This window comes from Artibeus jamaicensis, unplaced genomic scaffold, assembly GCF_021234435.1.
Source record: "Artibeus jamaicensis isolate MK-2021 breed Jamaican fruit bat unplaced genomic scaffold, CSHL_Jam_final contig_1803, whole genome shotgun sequence".
Lineage (NCBI taxonomy): Eukaryota > Metazoa > Chordata > Mammalia > Chiroptera > Phyllostomidae > Artibeus > Artibeus jamaicensis.
This window is the reverse complement of record NW_026521356.1, coordinates 1,759,745-1,786,645: the sequence shown is the minus strand read 5'-3', so window position 1 is coordinate 1,786,645 and position 26,901 is coordinate 1,759,745. Positions and strand designations below refer to the sequence as shown.

The following is a 26,901-nucleotide window of genomic DNA, read 5'->3' as shown; positions in this document are numbered from 1 at the left end:
CAGCAGCCCATCTCTGCCTCTCTTACTGGTCTGGATGAATGTTTCTTCTTTAACTCCTTGGTTGTCAAACTTCCATACGGTTTGATTTTCTGGGAATTCTGGTTATTTTTTGTTTTTAAATTTGTTTTTGTCTTTCTTTTGGTTGTGTGCGGAGGCATAGTGTATCTATTTACACCTCCATCTTGGCCAGAAGTCTCCCCTTGGGGCTTTCTTGATGCCAGGCACTCTGGTATACCTTTGTTATAAATGCTTTCCTGGACAGTCAACTGGCACGTGCCAGTATTCTTTCTTCCTTTTTGACCTGCGTCAATGCTACTTCCTGTGGTGAATGTTCCAGATCAGTAACCAGAAGTCAGTCTTCCCACCCTGCAGTCTCCCACCTGGAGCTACACCTTCTTCTCTCCCTTGCATCCTGGTTGTTTATGCACATGCCTCCCCAACAAGACTGTAAACCTGGTGGGGATAGAATATGAGGTTTGGTTCATGTGAAACACTGAGGAAATTGCTTTCTACCTGGAAGTCACTCAGGGGATGGATAGATGAATGCTTGATCATGGCCTTGGAGAGCTGGTTGTTTTCCTAGCTCTACTTGTTTTCCTCAGTGAGATAAAGGAACCTATATTCTCTTCATTATTTCTCAAAATGAGAAAACAATTGGAAAATCCCTAACTTTCACATTCAACCCCAAGTCAGAGAAATGCCACTTTGGGGAATTTTCAGTTTCATTTTTCCAGCAAGACAAACCTTTATCTCCTTCCCCTTCTTCCCTTTTCTGTGTCTGCACAGAGGAGACTTGGGCTCAGAGAGTTTACTTTTGCTTTCTTTGCCTTTCCCAGAGCAGAGGTGATAACCATAATTTAGGTGGCTGCTAAAAATAGCTCCCCCAGTTCTGGAAAGAGAGCTTGATTATTTTTTAAAGTGCTCCCTGCCCCCCTTCTCAGCCCCACCTGAGGCTCATACTTTGCTGTTCTGAGGTTGACAATGGGACCCTATCAATCACGTGACAGGAGCCCTGTGTGGGAGATGAACCCACAGAGAATTGGGGAGATAGGATGTCTTCATGCTGCCATTTCTTATCCTAATCAGAATGGCGCTCACTCCCAGCAACCTCTTGGCACTGAGTGGGGACAGTGTGATAGGTGTGGTGTCTGGACCCCTGTTTTGAGTCCTAGCTTTATACTTTACATCTTTCTGAGCCTTAAATTTTTTCCTCTGTAAAAACTGGGTGGGTGGGTGGAATCATATTTACCCTGTAGGAGTGTGGGGAAAGTTCAAGATAAACCCTGAACTTGGTAGGTGCTCAAAAATGATAATTATAACTTTTTATTTATAATTAGAATCCCTGAATTTAGAACACTGCCCTCCCATTTTAATGGGTAAGACAGGACATGTGATTATTCAGTTTGATACACTAAGTTGAACCATATGAAATTAGTGATTTTGTAGATTAAACATAATTGAATACTGTCAGCTACATATAATTCAACCTAATAACACAGTGATGGGTACGCTTTCTGTAAAGGGCCAGGTAGCAAATGCTCTTGGTTTTGTGGGCCTTGGAGTCTCTGTTGCATGAATGCAGCCACAGGTGATACTTAAACGATGAGTGCTCTGTGTTCCGAAAATACTGAATTTACAAACACAGCCTGTGGGCTAGACTTGGCTCCTGTAATATTTGCCAACACCTGCAATAATGTGTAAGATTCATTCATATATAGAACTTTCTGTAATATTAATACAGTCCACTTTCAGGTACCTTCATAATTAGTAGCATTATCTATGTAGTTATTAATAGTGTTGCCTATTACATGGCACAAGCGCTTTACAAACATTAACTAATTTAGTCTTCAAGACAACCCTGTGAAGTATGTATTATTATTTCCCCATTTTCCTAATGAGAAAGCTGAGGCTCAGAGAGGCTAAGTAACTTGTCTGATATCACATAGAGTTTATGAACAGAACCTAACCACGTTTGTGGGGTGGAGTTGGGTGTTGGTAATTCAGACAACTTCAGGGTGGAAGTGTGTGTAGATAATATTGTAAAGAATCCCAAACCTGTTTGCTGCCCTCAGAGCATGAGGGGATAGTCTTCAGAGGCTTGAAGTAGGAGAAGACATAGTATAGGTAGGTGGTCAGTGGGAAGATCGTGGGCAGAGGCTCAAGATGGAAAAGTATGGGCTCTTCCTTTGGGAGCCAGGTTTTGGGCAAACTGGGCCTGGGTCCATTTCCTAGGTGACCCCCAGTGGCACATAGTGGGTCAATATGTAAGCAGGAATCATCTGCCTGTGAAACGGGAAATTGTTTACATTCCTTTTGTTTCATGTATCAGCTCTGGGAAGCTCTGGACCCCATTCCCAGACCCTGGCCCCAGGGAACATGGTGAGGAGAAGAGGGCAAATGAACAGGCTCCCCAGGATGCCTGAGATGTATTGACAATCCAAGGTACTTGTGTACCCCATCTCTTCCCTTTGCCTATTAATTTAGCCATCAAGTATGGGTTGGCTAAAAAGTTTGTTTAGTTTTTTCCATATGATGGCTCTAATAGTGCTTAGTTGTCTTTAACCTCATTTTAAACAATTTTATTAGATTGTATTGTGACAGCTGTCATATCAGCATGCATTTTTAAAAAGTTTATCAAAATTGGTGAATTTTTGTGCAGCCATTTTAACATCGAAGATGGAAGAAAATATGGTACATTTTCTTATTATGTTTGGTTATTTCAAGAAAGGTAAAAATGCAACTGAAACACAAAAAAAGATTTGTGCATTGTATGGAGAAGGTGCTGTGACTGATCAAACATGTCAAAAGTGTTTCGTGAAGTTTTTTGGTATTATTGATATTTTGGCCAAATAATTCTTTGCTGTGTGGTTGTCCTATGCATTGGAAGATGTTCAGTAGCACCCCTGGCCTCTATCCACTAGAACCCAATAGTGGGAGATAGCCAACAGACAAAAAATGTCCAAATCAATGAAGTTATTGGTAAAGTTGAAAAAAGTGTTTCTTATTTCACAGAAAAAATAAAACAGACTTTTTTGGCCAACCTAATAATAAACCACTGGTAAGGACTCTGGTTTTATGTACACCATGCTCTGTGCCCTTCTTATACTGTTCCCCTTGCCTAGAATGCCTTTTTCCACTTTTTACCCTTCCTTAATTCTCTCACCTTTTCCAAGACTAGCTCAGTGTCATCTTCTCCTAGGCGCCTTCCCTAAGCTAAACTAGGTCCCCTTTCTCAGTGCTGCCACTCCACCTGTCTCTCTAACTTTTCTCTTTTGACTGCCTTGATTCCCCTGGCTCCTACACTAGAAAGGGCCCTCCTTGAGGAGAAGGACTATGCCTTGTTCAGTCCTCGCCAGCCAGGCCAGTGTCTAGCACACAGGCTAAAAGCTGGTTAAAAGCATGTGTGTTTGTGTGCCACCACTATCCTCTAAATCTGGCCCCTTCACCAATAGGATGTGGTCGTTGGCCAAGTTACCTGACCTTTGGGAGTCTTAACGTCATCATCAGTAAGAAGGGGTAGTCATGTTATTGGAGAGTTTGAGGGAATAAATGAGATAAAGTACTAAACTGTCAGCACAGTGCCTGCCATTTTGGAGGCATATTGGAAGTGGCCAAGGAGACACAATAGCATAGCCTTGCTCTGTTACCCACTGAGGGGAGGGGATAGGAGGAGGCAATTTGAGTACTCCGAAGCCACAGCATTGGTCCTGAGAGCTAAAGGGGGGGTTTCTGAGTCAGCTTTGGTCCTCTGACAAGGGCACTGAATTTGGAATCAGAATATTTAGTCGTGAGTTGCAGCTCTGTCCCTTTGCAGCTGGTGTCATTGACAAGTCATGTAACAGCTGCTGAAGCCCTAATATCATCTGTAGGGAGGGATAATAGTAATAACCACCGTACAAGGTCATTGCGAAGCTGAAATGAGGTTCCAGAGCTGTGAAAGCACCTGGTCCAACTCATAGGAAATGCTCTATTAAAATGATTTTGAGTCAGAACCTATAGAACACTTGAGAAAGCTCTGGGTAGGTTTCAGATTAGGACATTCCCTAGACCAGTGCACTACGGCTTAGTGCTGTATAACTTTAGAGTCAAAGTCACCTGTTTGAATCCTACTTATGCCATAACTGGCTGTATGTCTTTAGGCAAGTTACTTAACTTCTCTGAACCACAGGATTTTATTTTTCTTTAAATAACTTCTTTAAAATGATACCACATATCTCAGAGTTGTTATGAGGATGCAATGTAGATGTAGGTCAGTGTCTGATAAATACCAGAGTCTCAGTGTTAATATTATTCTGCTCTTAGTTATGACTCAGGAGTAAGCACTGATAATATGGAGCTTTTGAAGCCCTAATTAATGCAAAAAACCAACAACTGGTGTGTAGAGGGGCTGTGGGCCAGGGCACAGGGGTGAGGGTTAGGATTTTCATCTTTACAGACCAAATGGGAGTATTGAACTCAATAAATAGGAAGTGCTTCCTGGCTTGGGGTGGAATGTGGGAGGAGTGCTCAGTGCAGGCTGAGGAAGGCCCCTGGGGAAATCTTTGAGAATGAGATCAAGCCAGATAGTGTGAAAGGTCAGAGTTGACTGGACTCTGGGAGTTTCTTCAGTTGAACCCTACCACTGTGCTGAGAGGAAACTGAGGCCCAGAGAGGATAACACCATGACTCCATGACCCACAGCTGGCTGGTGACTAGCCCTGATCTTCCGAGTTGAGGAAATGTGTTTTCTCCACAATGTGGAGGGATGTGACATTCAGGAGGGGAGGTCTGGTAGGAGCCAGAGGGCTGGAGGAGACCTTGTGACAGTCATAGGAGTGCTAGTTGATGGTCACCAGATGGTTTGACCTTAGGCTACTGGTCTGTCTGTGTTTAGGGACTAAGTTCTAGAAGACCTTGTCCCCACAGGGAAGAGATGGGGATATAGCAAGGAGACAGAATAGGAAGGGCATGGAGCCCTTGGTACTGGGGAGATTTCTATGGAAAGAAAGGTAGGTGGTGGATTGGGGGGCATGTTAAATCCCTCTGGCCCAAGTTCAGGTCCCCTGGATTTTGTTCTGTTGTTGCTTCCCATTTTTTCGTATTGCTTCTCAATTCTTTTCTAATATGGGAACCTCCATTGCTTGTCTTTGTAAAGGAATTTTGCAGAAATGAACCACTCTGTTCACCTACACCTTTCCAGTAGGGTCAGTGATAAGGGTTTACCTTTCCAACTAGAAGTAGCTCAGAGCCTGAGGAAAAGCTCAGATCCTCTAGTTCAGACCTTCCAGTTACTGGAGACAAAGCTGGGAAGCTTCTTAAATCTAGGTGGGTAAGTTTCTACAATGCCCTGCTTGGTGGCCCCATCAGTGCTTAGATAAGGGCTCCAAGTTGCAAGCTCTGGGCAGGGCAGTCTCACCTTGCTGTGAAAATGATAATGAAACCACAGCAGCGGTGAGGGCCCAGTGTGCTCCAGGCATCTTATTTATGTTACCTCAATTACATTTCACCAAAACCCAGTGAGGAAGATGCTATGATTATTATCTTGGTGTCACAGGTGAGAAACATCAGGGCCTGAGAAATTAAGGCCTCATGAAACATGTGCAGGGTCATCCAGCCAGGAGTCAAATCCCAGTTCCTATGACTCAGAAGACTCTACTCAAGTGGAAGAGAGGTTAGAGCAGGGATGGATAGGAAGTTGGGGTGGTGGCAGCAGTTCCTTCTGATGGAATAAAATCAGGTGGCCTTTGGGATCTTCATAACCCTCTGCTGGTTTAGAGAGGACCTTTGAGACTGGAACGACTTTTTTTTTAAAGAGTTTATTTATTTATTTTTAGAGAGAGGGAAAGGGAGGGAGAAAAAGAGGGAGAGAAACATCCATGTGTGTCTCTTGCGCGCCCCCCTACTGGGGACCTGGCCCACAACTTAGGCATGTGCCCTGACTGGGACTTGAACTGGCAACCATTTGGTTTGCAGGCTGGTGCTCAATCCACTGAGCCACACCAGTCAGGGCAGAGACTGGAACTACTTCTAAACTAAGCTGTTGAGACTGGCATTCTGTAGTGGAGAGAGGCTACTAGGAAGCTAGGGCATTGGGTAAAAGGACAATTGATATGGGAAAATGAGCTCTGGTAAGGTGGTGACCAGACCATAGCCTGAGCACTGGGGTCCTGGGGTTCAGCCCCAGTTCTGTCCCTAGCCTGTGTGGCCTCAGATAAAACATTCGCTCCCTGGGCCTCAATTTTCTGCTCTCTTCCACGAAGCTACATGACTTCCAGCGGAATCATCTGTGTCTTCAGTTTTGGATGTTTAGATGGGACCTAAAGAGAGGGAGGCAACAACAGACTTACAGGGTTCCTGCTGGCTTATCAACCACTAGAAATCAGAGATTTTAGTCATTATTTCTTTACTGGTTAATAAGGACCTCTCTCCTCCTTTGCCATGAACACAGACTGTTTTTCAATTGGCCATGAAATATTTATTGAACCCTTGTCACTAAGTGTAAGGTATTTTAGTAACTATAGAAATGGGGGGAGGGGTGTCAAAGAAGCAGGAGGCATGGATTCTGCCTTCAAAGAGGCTTCATTATAGCTGTGAAGAGCCAATATGTAAATACATAAAAGATGACCTGTAATACAAGACAACTCAGGTTGTGTGTTATTTGAGGCTCTTCTGGGTGTGTTAAAAAGTCTATAAAGAAAGAAAAAATGGAGCTGGTAAAAAGCTCTAGAATGATGATTAAAATGCATCATGATTTATACGAGAGGCTGGATCAGGTGACTAAGTTATTAGCTAGATGGTTAGGGCTTCGGAAACAAAGCAAGGATCTCTAGAAGTTACTTTAAGTTCTGTAGGAACAAGTTATGAAACATTTAACTTACCTTTTCTTGATAAAGTTCTAGAGCTTGTTTCAAAGGAATGCCTTAGATTAGGAATGTCTCAAGTTCTGTGAGGCTTTAGGAAAATCTCCTATAGTGTCTTTATAGAAAAGAGGGCTAGATAACTACATGGGTTTGTGGATTCAGAGCTGGTTGGAGGACTGTTCTCTGAGAGAGTTGATGGCTAGTTCTTTGGCATTTCCATCTAGGTCTGTCTATACCCGTATTATGGTCAACATTTTTAGCAATGATGTGGGTAAAGACCATGAAGACATTCTCATCATTCTGTTCATGACCCAAATCTAGAAGAAACAGCTAAGAATAAATACTTAAAAATACTAACTCTTCCCTCCCCATTGTATTAAAGCTTTAAACCAGGTATCCCTAAACCCCAAAATGAATAGAGTGGGTGAGCCCTGCTGAAAATGGGTCTGCTGGAGAATAAAGGATAGGATTCCCGTCTGATAGCAACGGAGGAGGAAAGATGAATGCCATTTTCGACCTCCTTTCTTCTCTTTGGGGCACAGAGTGGCAGTCTGAAAGTGTGAGGACACACTGAAAAGGTGTGGTGAGGAAGAAGTGCCTCAGGTAAAAGGAGCCAGAGAAAGCAGAGATGCAGTGGGAGAAGGGAAGGGGCTCAGCAATTGAGTCAAGGACTATTGAGTTATGGTGGCAGAGGGACCACAGTCACGCCTACCTGGCTGCCATGCCTGACCACTCTGTGCTCTCTGTTCTCCTCTTACTCAGATCACAATGAGGACCTAGGTCACCTGCCTGTTGATTATCCCCTGGCCTGTGGTGACCATGGCCCCCCGCAAGAGGAGTCGCCATGGCCTGGGCTTCCTGTGCTGCTTTGGGGGCGCCGACCTCCCTGAGATCAACCTCCGGGACAGTAGCCCCCTGCAGTACATGGAGTTCTCCAGTCCTATTCCGAACCCAGAGGAGCTTAACGTCCGCTTCGCAGAGCTGGTGGTGAGTAAGGGGCAGGGACCGTATTGACAATGAGGAGGGGAATGAATGGCTGGAGCAGGTAAAGCAAAATAGAAGGCAGGGGCCCATTTGCTAGGGTCTTCACCTCTGAAGCTCTGCTTGGGGCTGAGGTAGGTCCCCCAGGACACCTAAGCTCTATGGAAGAAACAGTCACTTACTATGAAATGTATCTTCAGAAGAATGGCCCTACCTCATGTCTCCTTTAGATTCTTGACCTAATGGGGCAGCAGTTAGGCCACCATGAAAAGAATAAGTCAAGACTTTTGTGAAATGAAGCAGCAAGAGCTCAAAGAACATCAGAACACTTGACACCATTCTGTGTTTGGCTTTCCAGAATATCCCTAGGATCCTTCTGTCTCAGGCTTAGGAAGAAGAGACAGGGTGGAATTCTCTAGGCAGACAGTGGGTGACTCAGAACAGGTGATGACTGGCTAGAAGTATGGAGATGGAGATGCCTATACCACACCTGGAGCTGGCTCCAGTATGGGATGACCAAATCCCATGTCTAGCCTTAGGGAGGCAGAAGCTCTGTCACCCACACTGTCATCAGCTCTCCTTGATTCTTTGACACCTGTCTGGACTAGAACAAAACTGTGCCTGTGTGTGAAACATCATCCTCTGACCACAAAGAGGCAGAACAGGAAAGATGCGTGATCCCTGTCTTTGGAGGTCTGATGGTGAGACCAGCCTGCAATCCAGGGAGAGTCCAAGGTCATGGAGGCAGCACCTGTGCCCAGGACTCAGACCTATCCAGGGCATAGAGCAGAGTGATAAGCACAAGCTCATCTACTGTGAGCCCTTCCTTGGTCACTCATACTCCTGGTTGACCAGTGGAGATACAATGCAGTGTGATTTGGACTGAGACATCATACTCGAATTCAATAATAGACATCTGATTAAGGCCCCCTAGCCTTCAAATAATAGGACACTGTAAGATGAGACCATGACATTTACATGAAAAAGTTGTCTACCTTCCACATTATATCAGATTTAGGAAAACTCATTGCTGTCCTAATTTATACCTTTTTCTTGGGATGGGGAGAGGGTGGGAGAGGGCAAAGTGTTTCCTAGTGTAGACTAGCATGTGGAGCCTGATGGGTGTTAGTGAGCACTACTGAGATCTGTGTTTTACTCAAAATACTGCTGCCACCAAGTGTGTGGATTTCCACACCAAGCAATTCTCAGTGGACACCAACTGGGTATCCTATGACTTAACTTGCTTCTGACACTAACTACCTGGAATTAGCACAGACCCCATGGTTTAAGGGTTCAGGCCCAGCAGACTGCCTCCCACTTTATACACAATCACAAGTAGTGGGTTCCCAGGCTACCCACTCTTCTATTCAATTTGCCAATGGCAAATTGGGGGTTCCCATGATCCCCTCATCAGGTTCAATAATTTGCTAGAATGGCTCACAGAACCCAGGGAAACACCTTTCCTCCTAATGGCAGTTTATTATAAAGGATATTATAAAGAATACTAATGAACATCCAGATAAAGGGGTACATAGGATAATGCTTGGAAAGGTAAGGGCAGCAAGGCTTCTCCTGCCCTGAGAACAAAAGCTTCAGCCCCTGTGGAGTTTAGGTTTAACAGCCTGGAAGCTCTTGGTGCCTTGCCATTTAGGGGCTTTATGGAGTTCATCACGTAGGCAAGCTTTAGCTCAATCTCCAGTCCTCTCTCAGGAGTTTGGGATATGAGGCTGAAATTTCTAGGCTTCTAATGAAGGCTTGATCTTTCGGGTGGCCAACCCCCATCTGGAAGCAACCTAGGTTTTGTGAAGAGTTGCTTCACTAGAAGAAAAGAGGCTCTTATCACCTAGGAAATTCCAAGAGATTTAGGAACTCTGTGTTAGGACCTGGGAACAAAGATCAACAGTGTATTTCTTACGTTATCACAGGCACATTTTCTTGAACAGAGTGCATGAGTTTTGATAGAAGACATGGTGAGAGGTATTCCTTTCTGTGGCCCTTTTATTCAGCAAGTATTTACTGAGCACCTTTAGTGAGCAGGGCTCCTAACAAGGTACTCTGGCAAAAGCAAGGATAAGTCAGTTAAGTCTTACTTATAAGGAGACTAGCATCAGTTATTGATCAAATAAATAAAGAATGTTTATTGAGAAAAGTAGATTGGATCACCTCCAAGCCCCATTTAAAGCCTTCAGTGGCTTTCTTTAGCCCTTAGAATTAAATCCAAATGCTCACTTCTATATGCTGGGTTTTGTGGGGGCAGGGATTTATTGATGAACCAACAGGCACAGTCCCTGCCTCTGAGAAGTCTAACAGGGGACACTGATCCTGAGCAATAATGACAAGCATGGTGAGTATTGGAAAGGGAGTATTCAGGGGGTCTGTGGGAGTGTTTAGCAAGGAGCTTTATTCTGGAAGAGGGGTCATGATGGTCTCCCTGAAACAGTGACACTTCCACCAATACCCGAAAATAAAGTTATGGTTAAATATGTGAGTGGGGGTACAGAACAATCAGAGGGTCCCCCATAGAAAAGAACAAGTCCTTTTGGGAGACACCATGAAAACACGAAGAACTGAGCATTTGGGTTTAATTCTAAGGGTTACAGAAAGCCACCGAAGGCTTTAAACAGGGCTTTGAGGTGATCCAACCTACTTTTCTAATAGACCATTCAGGGTACTCTGCTGAAGAATGATCCTGGGTAGACCATTAAGAGGCTCTTGGTGTAGTCCAAAATAGGAAGAATCATGTCTTGGACTCAAGTGTTAGCAGTGGGGATAAAGAGAAGTGGACAGATCCAAGAGCTATTTAGGAGAAACTATGATAGCACTTGTTGGGATGGCTGAGTGAGTAGGAGTTAAGGAACTCCCAGGTTTCTGACATGAGCAACTGGGTGGATTTTGGATCCTGTACAGTACAGGATATGCCAGTGGACACTTGGGTTTAGAGGATTGGGATGATGAACTCAGTTTACATATTCTTTCTTTTTCATCTGTAAGATGGGCTGTAGCACCTTTAATGAGTAAACATTAAGCACTTAGAACAATGTCTGCCACATAAAAACACTATATAGGTGTGTAAGGCACCTCAAAGCAGTTAAATACAGGAGGCAGAAGGGTCCCAGGATCCAGAGCTCAGGAAACTGGTGGGCTGGAGGTATGGGTTTGACAGAGTTCAGAATAATGATTGAGTCTTTGGGAATGACTGAGAAGGCTTCACCCAGGGAAGTATCAAGGGAGGAGAGAAAAGAACCCAGGATGGTGTCCTGAGGGACTTTGATGTTAGCAGAGAAGGGGAGAAGTCACTGAGGGAGCCCAAGGGGAACCTAAGGTGAAGCAGGAGGGACTGCTCAAGAGTGTGGCTGTCAAAGACGCCAGGGCAGAGAGATTCAATAAGAGTCATGTGCTATCTGGGCTGAGCCAAATTGCCAAGAAATGTCCATTGTTTTTGTGACAGAGACCACTGGTGAGAAAAGACAAATGCATAAATGACTGCAATACAGTGTTGAATATAACTGTTCTGGAGTTCAGGAAGGAGGAAGCATTCTCACCTGAGAAGGTCTGCAGAAGGCTTGCTGGAGGGGGCTGACTCTGAGCTCGAGAATCAGACCAGGCCCACAGGGTGGGTAGGTGTGCAGGGAGGGCATTCTGGGTGCAACTAACTGTGTTAACAAAGCAGAAGAGATGCAGTTTGTCCTGGGAAATACAAGTTGAATAATTCTACTTTTTCTTTTATTTCTGAGTCTGACTATGGAAAAAGAAATACTAAAGGAACCTCAAGCAGGGCTCTGGGAATTTTGACTATGGATACTCCTGGGTTATGTCAAGAGTGGTTCTAGGGAAGAACCTTTGTTTATTTAGCATTAGATCTGCAGGAGTCTTTGTTTCCAAAGGCAGGTGAACTGCTGGGCACTGTTTCAAATCGCCTTTGTATGAGCTGTCCAAGGTGGGGCTGCTGACCACGTGGAATGTGGCTGGTCTGAACTGAGATGAGCTGTGAGGGTAAAATACACATCAGGTTTTATGTAAAATATCTCAATGATTATTTTTCTACATTGACCACATGTGGATATGATGATATTTTGGGTTAAATAAAATATAAAACTATATTTCTTAGTTTTTTTAATGTGACTGAAATATTTTAAAAATACATATGGCTCATGTTATATTCCTATTGGACAGTTTTGGTCTGGGTGAAGGAAAATCTTAAATGTTCTCCTGTGAATAAAAGTATAGGGAAACCCTGGCTCAAGTGGTTAGAATGCTGTCCTGTAACTGAAAGGTTGTGGTTTTAATTCCCCGTTGGAGCACATACCTAGGTTTCAGGTTGGATCCCCAGTCCAGGCACATACGGGAGGCAACCAATTGATGCTTCTCTCTTGCATTGATGTTTTTCTTTTTCCCTTCCTCTCTCTCAAAAAACAATGGAAAAATATCCTCAGGTGGGGATTTTTTTTAAAGTATAGGGGAAAAGGTATAAATATTCATACTTTAGAACCTTATACTTTAGATATCACTTTAACTGTTTATCATTCTTTAAAATAAAAATGTTAGAAATACTGTGCTTTATTATTTTAATGCAAGTTTTGCTTTTGGTTTAAAAAACCTCTCAGTAATTGAGTTGAGAAGTGCACTATGCTCCCCATGGTCCATTAATCATTTCTTTGATGAGGCTGAGCATTGCTCATGAATCACAGGCAAAAAAAATCTTCAAGAAGAGAGCTTTTTAGGGGCCATCCAGCACAGCCAAAATCTATAAAGTTACCCAAAACTCCCCACAGAGCTGCCCTAAGTTCTATGAAACTTCTCCATTCTCCCCAGAAAGTGTGACCTAGCCTGCCAGAGCCCCACATTCCCTGCCTTGAGCTTTGTACATTCCCTGCCTTGTCCTGTGGGCAGATTGGCTGCCTCTGGCAAGGACTCCTCTGGGGAGGCAGGTCAGCAACTCCTTCGGTATGGCATGCCCTCTAAGCCAGGAGAGTTGCTCAGTCTCTCATCCTCACCAGCTCCCCCCCAGACTTGCTGGAATCCATGCTGAGGTTAGGGGAACCTGAGAATTTCTGGGGGAGAGACGAGATGGTCACAGTGACTTTCAGAATAGGGACAAGGACTGGATCTGTAGAATGACTTTTCTTTGTCTGGCTCTGACTTGTGGCGTTGACAAGTTTAAGAATGACAAAGGAAGGAAGATAAGAAACCCTCGGGGGTGGGATGTGGGCGGTATGAGGATTAAGGGCTAGCAATGCATTGCAGGAGATGTGTGGATAAAAGCAGTACTGGCTTGGGTTGAAGCAAGCGGATGGGCTCCATTTCTAGCAGAGGAAGAACTGTCCCATCATATCTTTGATCCTCTTTGGGAGGAAACTAGTTGGCTGAGGGATAGCTTTGGGGGCATTGTAATTTTCTGGAGGGCTGAGTATTCATTTCTGGATACCAGACATTTTTTCTTGCTGTCTTTGCAGGATGAATTGGATCTCACTGACAAAAACCGGGAGGCTGTGTTTGCGTTGCCCCCTGAGAAGAAATGGCAGATCTACTGCAGCAAGAAGAAGGTGCCATCTCTGACCTCTTCTGCTGCCATCTCAGGGCCATGGCATGGAGTGGCTCCTGGTGTATTTTTTACACATCAGCACTGTTCTAGATGATGAAGGAACAAAAGATGAAAAAAAATCATCTTACGGAGCTTACACTCAGGGAAATAGAATTCTATTTTTCAGAAACCCTTTAAGCAGGTGCCTGCTGGCTTCCAGCAGTGGTGCTGGGTTGGAGAGGCACAAATCAGGACTCCCTTCTATGGGCCCATGCCTGGAGGGTGTGCCAACTTGGGCCACACCTGGGCAGCTTTGTTGTGAGGATTCAGTTTGGGAAGGAGGGTCATGACCTTTTCAGCATCTTTAGCACCTGTCCTGACCCAGGCTTGCCCTCCCAGGGCAACATGCAAATCAGGGTCACAACAGGTCTCACTCTCTTCATGCTTTCCTCCCTCTCCTCTAGTTCATTAAAAGGTGTCATTAGCCTCCTGATCGTGACCCTCCTTAGAAAAGGGTGTGCGGCTTCAGTCAGGGCTTAATTGGATTTTAACTCTTTCCCTCTGTGTTTCTTCTGTCTTCCTGTCTTTCTGCATCCCTGTGTCTCATTGCACATCCCTTTCTTTCTGTATCTCTCTTGCCCCCAATGTGAGGCTGTTTCTTTCCTTGTTTATTTATTTATTTATTTGATCCACCTTCCTTCTTCCCTCCCCTTTGCAACTTTTCAGACTGCAGCTTGTTCCTTTGACTTCAGAGTGTAGGTGTTTGGTACTTAGGTCCTGGATACTCCTGCACTGATGTCTGTCCCATGCGGAGCTCCACAATGAGAAAGACCAACTTTATGAAATTGGAGGATTAGCATCATACACCATTTTAGAGTTGGAAGAAACTGTAAAACCATCCTGTCTAGTGCTTTATTCTACACATGAGGCAAAGAAAGCCTGAGAGGCAGTGAACTCACTGCAGTCACCAGCCAGCTATGGCAGTGGCTGCACTGTGGCTAGAACCCTGGCCTGCTGGAGTATGATAACCTGTGATGAGATGCGTGGGCTGCACACACTGCAAGTCTTTGTCTAGTATACTCAACACACATGTGTTAAGTGCCCGCAGAATATTACATTCTGTGTCTAGGAATCTCAGTGTTAGAAAAGCAAGTCTTTAAAAAAACCCTCAAGTCATGGGAAGAAGGGGAGGGAGGAATGAGAAAATTAATTTCAGGAGTAATTAATCATGTCTCATGATTCCCCACTTTCCAAATTGAGTTACTATGGGGTTCCTTTAAGTTGATCTCTTACACGGCTAAAATAAAAAAAACCAATTATTAAAATGTAAGGACTTCTGTCTCTCCTTTCCAAATTTAATTGTAATTTCCCCATTCACTTTCAAACCCCCAACTCTTTCCACAACATCTGTATTACCCTCTCTGACTGTCTTAGCTTCATTAATCTTAAAAACAGCCCAGTCCTCAGCCCCCCCCCCCCCCACTGCTTCATCCCCCTCATAAGCCTGTGTGTTAGATGCCCACCAGAATTTCCATGGCCCACTATGGACAGTTCTTCCATAGAGCATTTGTCACCATGACTCTGACACTATGGAAGGCAGAGATTCTGACTTTCTGCCCAGTATTTTCAAGACTCAGTACAGTGATTGACATATAGTAAGTGCTCATTAAATGCATACGGAATGGATAAAGGATGAGCCAGCAAAGGCAGGGAAGTATGTGTTTTATGGTGCATGTTTTTGGTTCTGTGACCCCTTCTCCAAGGTAGAAGATAGAATTTGGGGCCCTCAGGCATTGAGATTTAACATATATAGTCACATGAAGTCACAAAAATCAAATCAAATCAAGGCAGCTTTCCCACTGGTCTAAAATTTGAATTTTATGAAACCAAATCATGAATCCCAAGTGGATGGAGCTGAGGGGTTCAGGGCAAAGTTCAGGCCAGCTGGCAGGCAGGTTCTGGAGGAGGTAGGTTTTCATGCTGATTTGGAAGCAGGAGATTGGCAGAGAGCAGACAAGAAAAAACAGCCAAATGGGACAAGGACAGGAATGAGCTGAGTCTGTGTAATGCCCAGAAGATCTGTTGGCTAGAGGAGAGGACTGGATTTTTCAGTCAACATTGATGTTTATCCAACTCGCATCTTTCTTGTCCACACTTGGGGTGGAATTGAGGCTTTGTCTTGGGACCTTACAGTTAAGCCAAAGGCCTTGGGATATGGGCTCTGCCTCCCAGCTACACAGACCCCCATGAATCTTGGAAGTTTCTCATGCTTTCTTTCTGTAAAGTTATTTATTGAGCACCTACTATGTGCCAGGCATTCCACCAAATGCTTCATATCAGTGCTTCTCAAACTATCTGGGAGAATGACCAAGTTTTTAAATTCCCAAACTATCACAAACCAAATACTTATGTAAAATACAATGAGAATGATAGTATCTGAAAAAATAAATTTGAAAAAAACAGATGTATGAAATATCACCACAAATTCATTACATTCAACAGATACAAAATTATATTTAATTAAATAGAGTCAGAAGACATGTCAAAGGGAAAAATGAATTTATTTTTATTTATCCATATTGTTCCTGGAAAGTGTATACGTACCTGCATGGTTTCTGCCCGTGTCATTAGCTGGTCATGAGATTCAGTGTTTACCATCCACGTTTTACCGAGGAAGAAACGGAGGCCTCCTGTTAGGGGGGCTGCGTAGTTTCCGTGACGTCACCCGTCTCGCGGGGATGGGAAGGGCTCTCTCCGTCCAGGAACTGCACTGAGGATCAGGCCACAGGCCTGTGAGCAGGTGGGTCCATCCACCCCTTCTTGTTGCAGGAGCAGGAGGACCCCAACAAGATGGCGACCAGCTGGCCTGACTATTACATCGACCGCCTCAACTCCATGGCTGCGGTGAGCAGCGCCCTCTCCGCCCGGCCCCACTGTGAGGGGCGCTAGGGGAGAGCAAGTCTGCACCACCTTTCCCTGCATCTCACGCCCACTCGCTGCAGATCAGACTCCCGAGATGTCGTCCTCGTCCCTCTGTCCCCTGTGTGACTTTAGAGTCCCCCAACCACTTAAACATCGCCCCGTTTGTATGCTGCACAAGTCTGGGACCACCATCGGGCCAATAATTCTCCCCACTTTACCGATGAGGAATGTGGAGTCCGGGGCCCTCGGCCTTAGCAACCCACTCCCGGGCCCCACTCCCGTTTCTGAGGCGAGGGAGGCCCCTCTCCCATGGGCTGGGGGTGCGAGGGCGGGGAGGCGGGGCCGGCGGGACCACGCCCTGATCACGCCCTGACCACGCCCCTCTTACGCACCTCAGATGCAGAGTCTGTACGCGTTTGACGAGGAGGAGACGGAGATGAGGAACCAGGTTGTGGAGGCCCTGAAGACGGCTCTTCGGACACAGCCTATGAGGTGACTGCCTGTGTCTCCACTCCTGTCCCCCTCCCCTCACCCAGTGGCTCCCCTCAACTTCCCGAAGCGCCGGGCAGTGCCCTGTTCCCACCCTGGCCCCGGGGCCCCTCTGCCCCCCAGCATTCCCGAGAGGTGCCTCGTGCCAGCCGCCTCGCCCCCTTTTTCTGAGGAGCCGGGAGGCTGCGGCGGGGGGATGGACGTGTTGGGGAGGACAGGCGGCGGCCGTGGGGCAGTGGACTAGGCCTCGGTCCAGAGGAGCTACCTGAGGAGAACTTGCGGGCAGGTACCTGTGTTTCTTGGGAGGACAGGACCGGAGGGAAGAGGGCTGTGGGTTCGAGGCCTGCACGGAAGAGCGCAGAGAGTGAGGTCTCCCGTGTGTGGGCCAGGAATGCGCCAGCCACCAGGGGGAGGAGCGGCGGCCGCTGGTGAGACGTCTCCTCGACGTCCAGTGGGAGCCATAAAGATGGCACGGAAAAGAGGAGCAGAAAGCCCCACTCCCAGGCCGCGTAGTGCGCGGGTGCAGAGGGGGCAGGAGGCTCCGGTTCTCCTGTCTGGGGAGAGCCACGTGCTAAATTTTCAGCAGTTGTGCAAACGGGTTGGTATACGTAGTTGTGATTAAAACGTAACCTAATACAGATTTATGATTAAGTGAATTACGTCAAAAGCAGGTAGTAAGTACTCAGCTTATCACTCCCCAGTGCCCTGATGATTTGACTCCATTTTACTGTCATGTATCATCTTCACTATTGTATATGCTCTTGAGTTTATTTATACCTGTTGTGTATGCATGGCAGAAAGTACTGTAAATGGTGTAGCTCTTCCTAACTCCACGTCCAATGGCAGCACATTGATGGCTTGAAGTCAGCTGAGCAGGGAGCATTTATACCATGGATACTGGCAAACACTACAGGTCTTTTATTCCTGTCTCCAGAGAGCCAGTCTTTGAACTTTTACAGGCACGCTGATGCGTGTGTTATCTGGGCTGCAGTCTGCCCCAGGAGCCTGGAAACAGAGCCCCAAGGAGAATGGAGCACCCTAATCTCCGCTTGTCTCTCAGGATGGAGGGGGGGTCAGGCATGGGAAGGGGCTGCAGGAGGGATGAGGGATCAGGAAGTAAAGGGGTCCTGGGGGGTTGCCGGATTTGTCTCCCTCTTCAGTTAATTTTTCTTTCCCTTGATGTACTTCTGATTACACAAGTCACACATAGTCATGGTAAAAATTTAGTGGAATACAGAAAAGATACTGTAAGGTAAATAATACCTATTTTAACAACTTAATTTGAGAGTAAATTTTTTTCTGGATATATTTGAATAACATAGAAATACACACATATACACTTGGGATCCAATGTATTGTATGGAGTAGTTCCCTCAGTTTCATTTATGATATTCCTCAGATCATCACTTACTGTTCTACTAAACCTAGGGCTCTAAGCTTGCATGTGCGCATGCGTGCCACAGATGACATCAGCACCCAAACGAAATCTATTGACTGCTTTCAGAATTTTTTAAGTAATAAAGTAAAATAGATAAAATTAGTAAGTCATTAAATTGAAATACAGTTACCAAATATTAAAATTTTCTGAAATAGCAATAAATGTGCCTTAAATAGCAAGAACTAGCAATCATAATTTTGAAGTGCTGATGAGGGTAAATGATACTTCGAGATACCTGCAACAACTCTAACTTGATATGAAAATCGCTGTGATTTCTTTGGGTGACAAAGTCACAGATTCTGCTACTACCACTATCATTTATTACCTACATTTTTCATTGAAGGAAATGCTAAATTTCAATGAAAGGTTATCGAAAATGAAAGGACAGGCGTATCAGAGGTATTGTAGGTTTGGTTCCAGACCATTGCAACAAAGTGCATATTACAACACAGCAAGTCAAACTGAATTTTTGGTTCCCAGTGCACATGAGAGTTATGTTTATGCTATACTGTAGTCTATTAAGTATGCTTCAGCATTATGCTTAAGAAACAGTGTATATACCTTAAAAATATTATATCACTAAAAATGCTAACCATCATCTGAGCCTTCAGCAAGTCAGCATAAAGTGCAATAAAATGAGATATGCCTGTATAATTTCATTTTTCCATCCAAGTTCATGGAGCCTTGAATGCTAGCCAGAGACCCTTTAAGGAAACACGGACTCTAGGTTAAGAACCCCTTAACTAAATGGTTGTAGTGTTTCTGCTGACATTCAAGATGACTGGGCTGTTTTCTTAAAGACTCCTTGAAGAGTACCCTCGCAGCGGTGTCCAACCTTTTGGTGTCTCTGGGCCACACTAGAAGAAGAAGAGTTGTCTTGGGCTACACATTAAATACACAAACACTAACAAAAACTGATGAGCAAAAAAAAAAAAGGTTTTAAGTAAATCTATGATTTTGTGTTGGGCTGCATTCATAGCCATCCTGGGCTGCATGTGGCCCATGGACCATGGGTTGGACACCCTACTAGAGCCTTGGTCCTTGGACTGAGAGACTCTGGTACACTACCCCCACCCTACCCTGGTCTGGAAGTCTTCCTTGTTGTCTGACTTTAATTTTCTTAATTTCCATCCTCCCTGGAGATGAGTCTTTGGGTTTAACAGCTATAATTACTATTGTAATCATTGTCATGATCATCACCTTCACATACACAACACCATAGCTATGCAATTGACAGTCAATAACATGCAAATGCAAAGTATTTAAAATGCACATAACATGCAAGTCCCCTCTGGAATGATAGGATTTCAGTGCTTTAGATACACTTTATAAATGAGCCGAGTGGTTACTGTAGGTGGGATCCAATGGTGCATAGGTAATGGGATGACTATTTACAAATAGTTAATATGCAAGTGCAGGATGCCTGTTCTGCTAACAACTCTGGCCTGGCCAGGTTTGTGACCCGCTTCATTGAGCTGGATGGCTTGACATGTCTGCTGAATTTCCTCCGGAGCATGGACCACGCCACCTGTGAGAGCCGCATCCACACCTCCCTCATCGGTTGCATCAAGGCTCTGATGAACAACTCTCAGGGGCGGGCTCATGTGCTGGCACAGCCTGAGGCCATCAGTACCATTGCACAGAGCCTGCGCACTGAGAACAGCAAGACCAAGGTAGCTGTGCTAGAGATCCTGGGCGCTGTGTGCCTAGTGCCTGGCGGTCACAAGAAAGTACTTCAGGCCATGCTGCACTACCAGGTGTATGCCGCAGAGCGGACACGCTTCCAGGTGAGGTTCCTGCAGAGGGCTTGCATACAAACACAGGAGGGGATTTAAGAGATAGGCATTTGGCTGGGAAAATAGACTTCTTGCTAGAACATGGGTTCTCTGAGGCTGGAATATTGGTTTCTTTCATTTTTGTGGCTCTACCTGTCTGAGCCCAACACGTGGCTCATTATAGGGACTCAGTTACAATTGCTGAGTTGAATGCAATTGTTGGGCTCAAAATTTTAGGCCCAATACTGGGCCAGTGCCTACTATGGGACACTAGAAACAGTCCTGGGAGCTGAGGCCAAGCATTTCTCTTTTCTTTTCCCTGACCTGCCCCCAGAAATGTGCCAAAAAGGTAGACAACAAGCATAAAGTGTCTGGGTGCAGAGTAAGTCTCAATAGATGTGAACTGTCATTACAGTCTCTATGGTTTATCCACCAGTATTGGCTATTTGTTTATTCTGTTATCAAACACTTTTAAGCACCTGTTCTGCACAAAGTGGTCCCTGGCCCTTTATAGAAGGTACAAAACAGACCAAAGGCAGTGTACATGCTGTCAAGAAGCTGGGCAGCACATGCATTAGCTGTGAAGAGCTGGAAGGTGCTGAATCAGTATTTCAGCACTGCCCAACAAAATAAACCAAGCCCCAAAAAGCTGATTGGACAGGAAGTACAGCAAGGCTAAGGCAGAGGTGTGGAGAAGCAAAGGATGCTTCTTAGAATCTGTCGAGAAGGTCCCAGATAAGTTGGGTAGATTGGGTAGAAAGCATGGATGGGCATTCTGGGTTGTAATGGCAGGAGCAAAGGAGCAGAGGCTGGATCTTTAGGATCCTGAGCCCCCCTCTCCTTTCCTGTCCTGCCTTCCATCATCCAGACACTGCTGAATGAGCTGGACCGAAGTTTGGGCCGGTATCGGGATGAAGTGAATCTGAAGACAGCCATCATGTCCTTCATCAATGCTGTCCTCAATGCTGGTGCTGGAGAGGTGAGGCCCCTTTGCCTGGCCCTTGCTGTGTTCTGACTTTCTGGACCTGGGCTAGAGTGTGTGAGTGCTTCTGGGGGAGGTAGCAGAGGAAAGGGCCAGGGATCTGGTTGGTACGGCTGCCGCTACCATCATTGTCTTCAGATTATTTTTTTCACCACTCGCCTCTTTCTTTGGGGCTAAGAAAGAATAGCTTGTCATTAACCTCACTGCCATGAGGGACTCCTGGGGAATTTCCTGCATAGGTAGCATCATGCATTGTGTTGTTATGGACAAACCCCAATCTTGGCTGGCTGATGATGGCTTAGGGTGGTGGGGTCATTTACAGGAGAAGGAAGAGCATTGCCCCTTTTTTCTAGAGTTTTCCAAAAACCTGTTTCTGGAATGGTTTCTGAGTTGACCAGTCATGCTCTTCTACAGTCTTCTGTTAGGAGGTGTGTTTTATTTATTTCTTTCCTTCAGGATCAAAATAGGATTCTCAAACCATAAAAAATATCAACAATTAAAGAAGAATTTGAAAAGTAGATGAACTCCCTAAATTCTAACGTAATCACATGCCCCAGTGAAGGTCACTTTATTGAAGGATAAAAGGGGCACTGTAATAATCTCTGCTTTTCCCTCTTTTCTGCTAGCATGTTTTTTGTTTTGTTTTGTTTTTGGGGTTTTTTTTGCATCCAATCCTGATGACCTGAGTTAGGTGAGGTGGTTTGGGGGAATCTGTCTCTAAAAACTAACACCTTTCTCAGTGCTAGGTATTTATGGCTGATACCTGTTTGATTAGTCAGTAACCATAACTCATCAGGTAATTTTTACTAATGTCATTCCTGTAGGTGATATCATGCCCATTTTACAAATGAGGAAACTAAGGTATTTCCAAACTCACAAAACTAGTATAAGTGGCAGAGCAGGGCTTTGAACCAACATCTTCTGACTCCCAAGCTTGTGCTCTGTATCACTGGACAACACTGCTCTGTGCTGCCAAAAGCTACAAAAAACCTGGCAAGAGACTCCAAGGGGATAAGGCAGGAGACCTAAAGGGAATACATTAACAACATCAAAAGATATCTTCTCCAACCCTTTCTTGGGACTCTGGGACTTGAAGCAGTTCCAGATGAGTTTGCTGCAGATGTGGTAGGACAATGACTAGTGTGGCAGTGAGGGTCCACTGGTGACTCATGGAAAGGGAGACCAGTCAGTGAGTCTGGTCCTTCTTTGCTGATCCCCAGGATAATCTGGAGTTCCGCCTCCATCTTCGGTACGAGTTCCTGATGCTGGGGATACAGCCTGTGATTGACAAACTCCGGCAGCATGAGAATGCCATCCTGGACAAGTAAGGCCCAAGACACCCATCCCCATGGCAGACCTATGGGGACAGTGCCTTGGTGGGTAATGATCATGACCATCCTGGAGGCTGTCCTTCCCACTAGAGACCATCTGCCATACTCAGCATCAATGCAAAATCAGCTCTGTGTGTGTGGAAGGGGTGTAGCTCCCCCACCCCCATGTCCTACATCTTACATGTGTCCCTACTGTCTTCTTCACTGACCTGCTTTTGATCTCTGATGTTATAGACAGGTGGACCCTGTAGTCCTCAACCATGACAGTACTGCCCCCTAGGGGGCATTTGGAAACATGAGGGGGTGTCATTTGGTTTTCAGACTGCATGGTGGGGATGCTGTGAATATTGGTTGTTAGGGACTGGGAATTTTAAATACCCTGAGGTGCACTGCTGCTCAACACAAATGCCCTGCTCAGAAGACAAGCCATAAAGGCCCTTGTTGATCTAGGGCACAATTACATTCTCTTGTGTTACCAGTAGTCCCTCTGGTTCTGTTCCATTGAAACAGGCTATTGTATTACACTGGGTCTTAAGAGAGAGAGGATGAATCCTTTGAGGTGGAGTGGGGAATGGATGGGGTAGAAAGTGAGAGATTTACCTTGAGGGCTGCCGTGGGGATGGTATGAGAGCACTGGGAAAGATATGTAGGTCAGTAGTCCTTGACTTGGCACTAATTAACTGCCCCCCCCCCCCCCCGTGGACATTTGGCAATGGCTGGAGACATTTTTGGTTGTCACACAACTCAAGGTGGGGGGTTCTACTGGCATCTATTGAGTGGAGGTCAGAGATGCTGCTGAACCTCTTGCAACTGACAGATTAGCTTCCTATAACCAGGGATAATCCAGCCCCAAATGTCAATAGAGCCTGATGTTGAGAAGGCCCTGGGTTGGCCTGCAGACAGCTGGCTTCTTTCTGGTTTTATAGATTTGGAAACTGAGGTTTGAGAGGTTTTAGCTGAGTAAAACACTCAGGTTTAGCTGGTGGGGATTGAACAGGCAAGGATGTCCTGATGCTGATGTCTGTACTCTCTATATTCCCACCCTATCTAGGCATTTAGACTTTTTCGAGATGGTCCGGAATGAGGATGACCTGGAGCTAGCCAGGAGGTTTGACATGGTGAGGAGCCTGCCTGGGTGAGGTGACTGCAGTGGGTCCCAGGTGGCCCTACAGCCACTTCTTCAGAATCTGCACTGTGGTGGGTCTAGTGTTGGTTGGGTTCTTGGTGGTCCCCCTATGGCTGAGTCCAGCCATGTTTCTGGAAGCCTCACCTGACAGGCTTTATCTGATAGGGTATTTCCCCCCAGGAGGTCACAACCCCCAAACAAAAGGGAAACAGCTCTTTCTTACACATGAATGGTATTAAATGTCTCTCTGGACTACTTTCCCCTGCCCTCTAGCAATTTCCTGAGACACCTCTCACCATTACTAACCAGATCATGCTTAGCAAACAAAATCATATTTTCATTTTAGCCTCAGTAACCCAGAAAATACACAACTCTGCTCCTTAGTATGAACTATAAAATCCCTGTGCAAATAGAAACCTACTTCTTGGTGGGGCTTCAGTCACCAAACACCATCCTAGTACATTCTCTCAAAATCCCTGCATTTGTAGATATGGAGACTGAGGTTAGAGAGGACAAGTAGCTTGCCCGTTAGTACACAGCTGGAGAGTATGCCTGGGGTCTGAGCCCAGGTTGTGGACCTATGTGCTTCTTGAATCATCTATGTCCCTGCTTCCTTCCCTTGGTTTGAATCAGTAGTTCTCAACCAGGGGCGATTCTGCAGTCTCCACTCCCACCTGCCTGGAGACATTTACAATGCCTTGATACATTTTTAAGTTGTCACAACTAGTGTGAGGAGGATGCCTCTGGCATCTGGTAGATAGAGACCAAGGATGCTACCAGACCTCCTACAATGCACAGGACAGCCTCCTACAACAAGAATTATCCGGTTTGAGATGCCGTTAGTGCCAAGATTGAGAAACCCTGTTTTATATAGTCAGCACATCTCGATCCTCCTTTTTAAAGCCTGGGCCAGAGGCAGGGGAAGGTAGGCTGTCGGGAGGGTGGGCCATTGCTCAGTGGGTGAAGGCAGGGTCTTCTCTCCCCTATTGTCTTCCGCCACTCTCTTCCCTCACCCCAGTCACTGCTCCCTGCACTCCCCCAGGTCCACATCGACACCAAGAGTGCTTCCCAGATGTTTGAGCTGATCCACAGGAAGCTGAAGCACACGGAGGCCTACCCCTACCTGCTCTCTGTCCTGCACCACTGCCTGCAGATGCCCTGTGAGTAGCCCGCTTTTGCCGCTTCCTCAGCTGCTTAAGCCCTAGTCTGGGGCAGCTTGACACAAGGTGCCAGGACCTCCTACGATGGTGAATCTCACCAAGTCTAACTCTGCACATGCCCCTGGGAAACCAGGCCAGGACTTGAGCCCCTGCTCTCTTCTCCCTCCTTGATGCCAGGACTTCCATTATCACCTTGGGGAGTTGCTGGGACTTGCCTCTGAGCAATGCCAACATTCAGGCCAACATGCCAGTCCAACAAGAAGTAGCTTGATCAGTGTGAAATCAAACAGCTCTGGCCATCATCAGCTCAACAGGGGAGTGATAAGGCCTTTTGGGGAGTTCCAAAAAGAAGTTCTGTGTTTGGGGAGTGGCATAGATATGGAATAAGTAGGAGTGTTTTTTAAAAAATATATTTTATTGATTATGCTATTACAGTTGTCCCATTTCCCACTGTTCACTTCCCTCCACCCTACACACCCCCTCTCACCCACATTCCCCCCTTTAGTTCATGTTCATGGGTGCTACATATGAGTTCTTTGGCTTCTACATATCCCATACTATTCTCGCCCCCACCCCATCTATTTTCTACCTACCATCTATGCTACTTATTCTCTGTACCTTTTCCCTCCCTCTCCTCCTCCCACTCCCCTATTGCTAACCCTCCATGTGATCTCTATTTCTGCGGTTCTATTCCTTTTCTAGTTGTTTGCTTAGTTTGCTTTTGTTTTAGGTGTGATTGTTAATAATTGTGAGTTTGCTGTCATTTTACCTTCCGTGTTTTTTATTTTCTTTTTCTTAGATAAATCCCTGTAACATTTCATATAATAAGGGCTTGTTGATGATTAACTCCTTTAACTTTACCTTATCCAAGAAGCACTTTATCTGTCCTTCCATTCTAAATGAAAGCTTTGCTGGATAGAGCAATCTTGTTGTTTTTTAATTAATTCCTCCATTGAGTCCTTGCTGTCTTCCATCCCAACAACCTTGTCCTGCTGCTCTGTCTCTCTCTTTTTTAAAAAGATTTTATTTATTTATTTTTAGAGAGAGGGAAAGGAGGGGAAAAAGAGAGGGAGAGGGGAACAGTGATGTGAGAAACATCAAATGGTTGCCTTTCTTATGTGCCCCAATCTGGGACTGAACCTGCAACCCAGCCATGTGCCCCAACAGGGAATCGAACCAGTGACCCCTCGCCCTGCAGTATAATGCCCAACCAACTGAGCCACACCAGTCAGAGCATCCCCTGCTTCTCTTTACTAATGTCAGTGATTACAGGAGTAGATGCCAAGCTCTTATGGTCCAGGTGTGCATGGTGACTGCATAAATTACATATAATTACTAATAGCCACCCCAGCATACAATTTGAAATTGTACCATTTGGTATTTAAGCTCTTTACAAAAGAAATATTTGGAAAATCATGGTCAACCTAGACAGACTCTCTTTAGTGGTGGTGATAGTGACAACAATTCCAATTTACAGTGTGCCTATTCTGGGCCAGGTGTGATGTGAAGTCCTTTAGCACAGTGTCTCTGAACCTCCCAATGACTTAAGGAATGTGCATTGTTACCTCTGGTTTTCAGTGGATGAACTTGAGGCTGAGCAAGTCTTTCCATATGAAGGAATTTTTACTTCTTGGGGTCAGGGCTTTAGATGAAACATGTTCTACTTCTGTGAGCTGTGTCCTGGCCTCACCCTGTTCTCCTGGGTGAAAGGCAAATGGAAAAATGATGCCACTTTATAATGCTTGTGTTCGTGGAATGGTGGAAAGAAAATAGACCCTGTGGCCAGGACCAGGAAGCTCTCAGTTCTTCTTCAGAGTCAGCCCAGAAGGTCTTTATGGAACACATGGGAAGCTTCTGGGGCACCTGACTTCTGGCCCCACAAATCCCTATGCTTGCTGTTCCATGGGCAGTGTGTCTGGGTCTCTCTGTCTGCTTCAGAATGGGCCTTTGCAGATGACCTTCCACCTTGTAGGCATTAATGGTTTGACTTCAAGGTCAGAATCATGCAGGTTGTCCTCCCTTGGTGGTCAATAGGGATGAAGTATGGGGGGGGTCAAGAGCCAATGAAGAGCCATGGCTGGTGTGGCTCAGTGGATTGAGTGCTAGCTGGAGCACCAAAGGGTTGCTGGTTCTATTCCCAGTCAGGACACATGCCTGGGTTGCAGGCAAGGTCCCCAGTAGGGGGCGCACAAGAAGCAACCACACATTGATGTTTCTCTTCCTCCCTTTCTCCCTCTTTTCCCCTCTCTAAAAATAAATAAATAAAATCTTTAAAATAAAATAAAATAGCCAATGAAGAGAAGCTTGTGGCTATCATAGGAAAAGAAAGTCCATACC

At 45.5% G+C, this 26,901-nt stretch overlaps 1 protein-coding gene across 5 annotated transcripts in view; it reads left to right on the top strand.

The window, feature by feature from the left end:
• DAAM2 (dishevelled associated activator of morphogenesis 2) overlaps positions 1–26,901 on the top strand; it is a 110,469-nt gene that overhangs the window by 56,726 nt on the left and 26,842 nt on the right. For 4 of the 5 annotated variants that reach the window (XM_037146198.2, XM_037146194.2, XM_037146195.2 and 1 more), the window contains 9 exons: positions 7,602–7,826; positions 13,274–13,363; positions 16,171–16,245; positions 16,661–16,755; positions 19,644–19,977; positions 20,834–20,944; positions 22,168–22,271; positions 23,330–23,396; positions 24,447–24,564. In XM_037146198.2, the coding sequence (XP_037002093.2) occupies positions 7,659–7,826; positions 13,274–13,363; positions 16,171–16,245; positions 16,661–16,755; positions 19,644–19,977; positions 20,834–20,944; positions 22,168–22,271; positions 23,330–23,396; positions 24,447–24,564 (1,162 nt within the window). In that variant the 5' untranslated portion in view covers positions 7,602–7,658. Of the gene's footprint in view, positions 1–2,388; positions 2,443–7,601; positions 7,827–13,273; positions 13,364–16,170; positions 16,246–16,660; positions 16,756–19,643; positions 19,978–20,833; positions 20,945–22,167; positions 22,272–23,329; positions 23,397–24,446; positions 24,565–26,901 lie in introns of those variants that run through there. The other variant, XM_037146197.2, reaches the window with a different exon arrangement.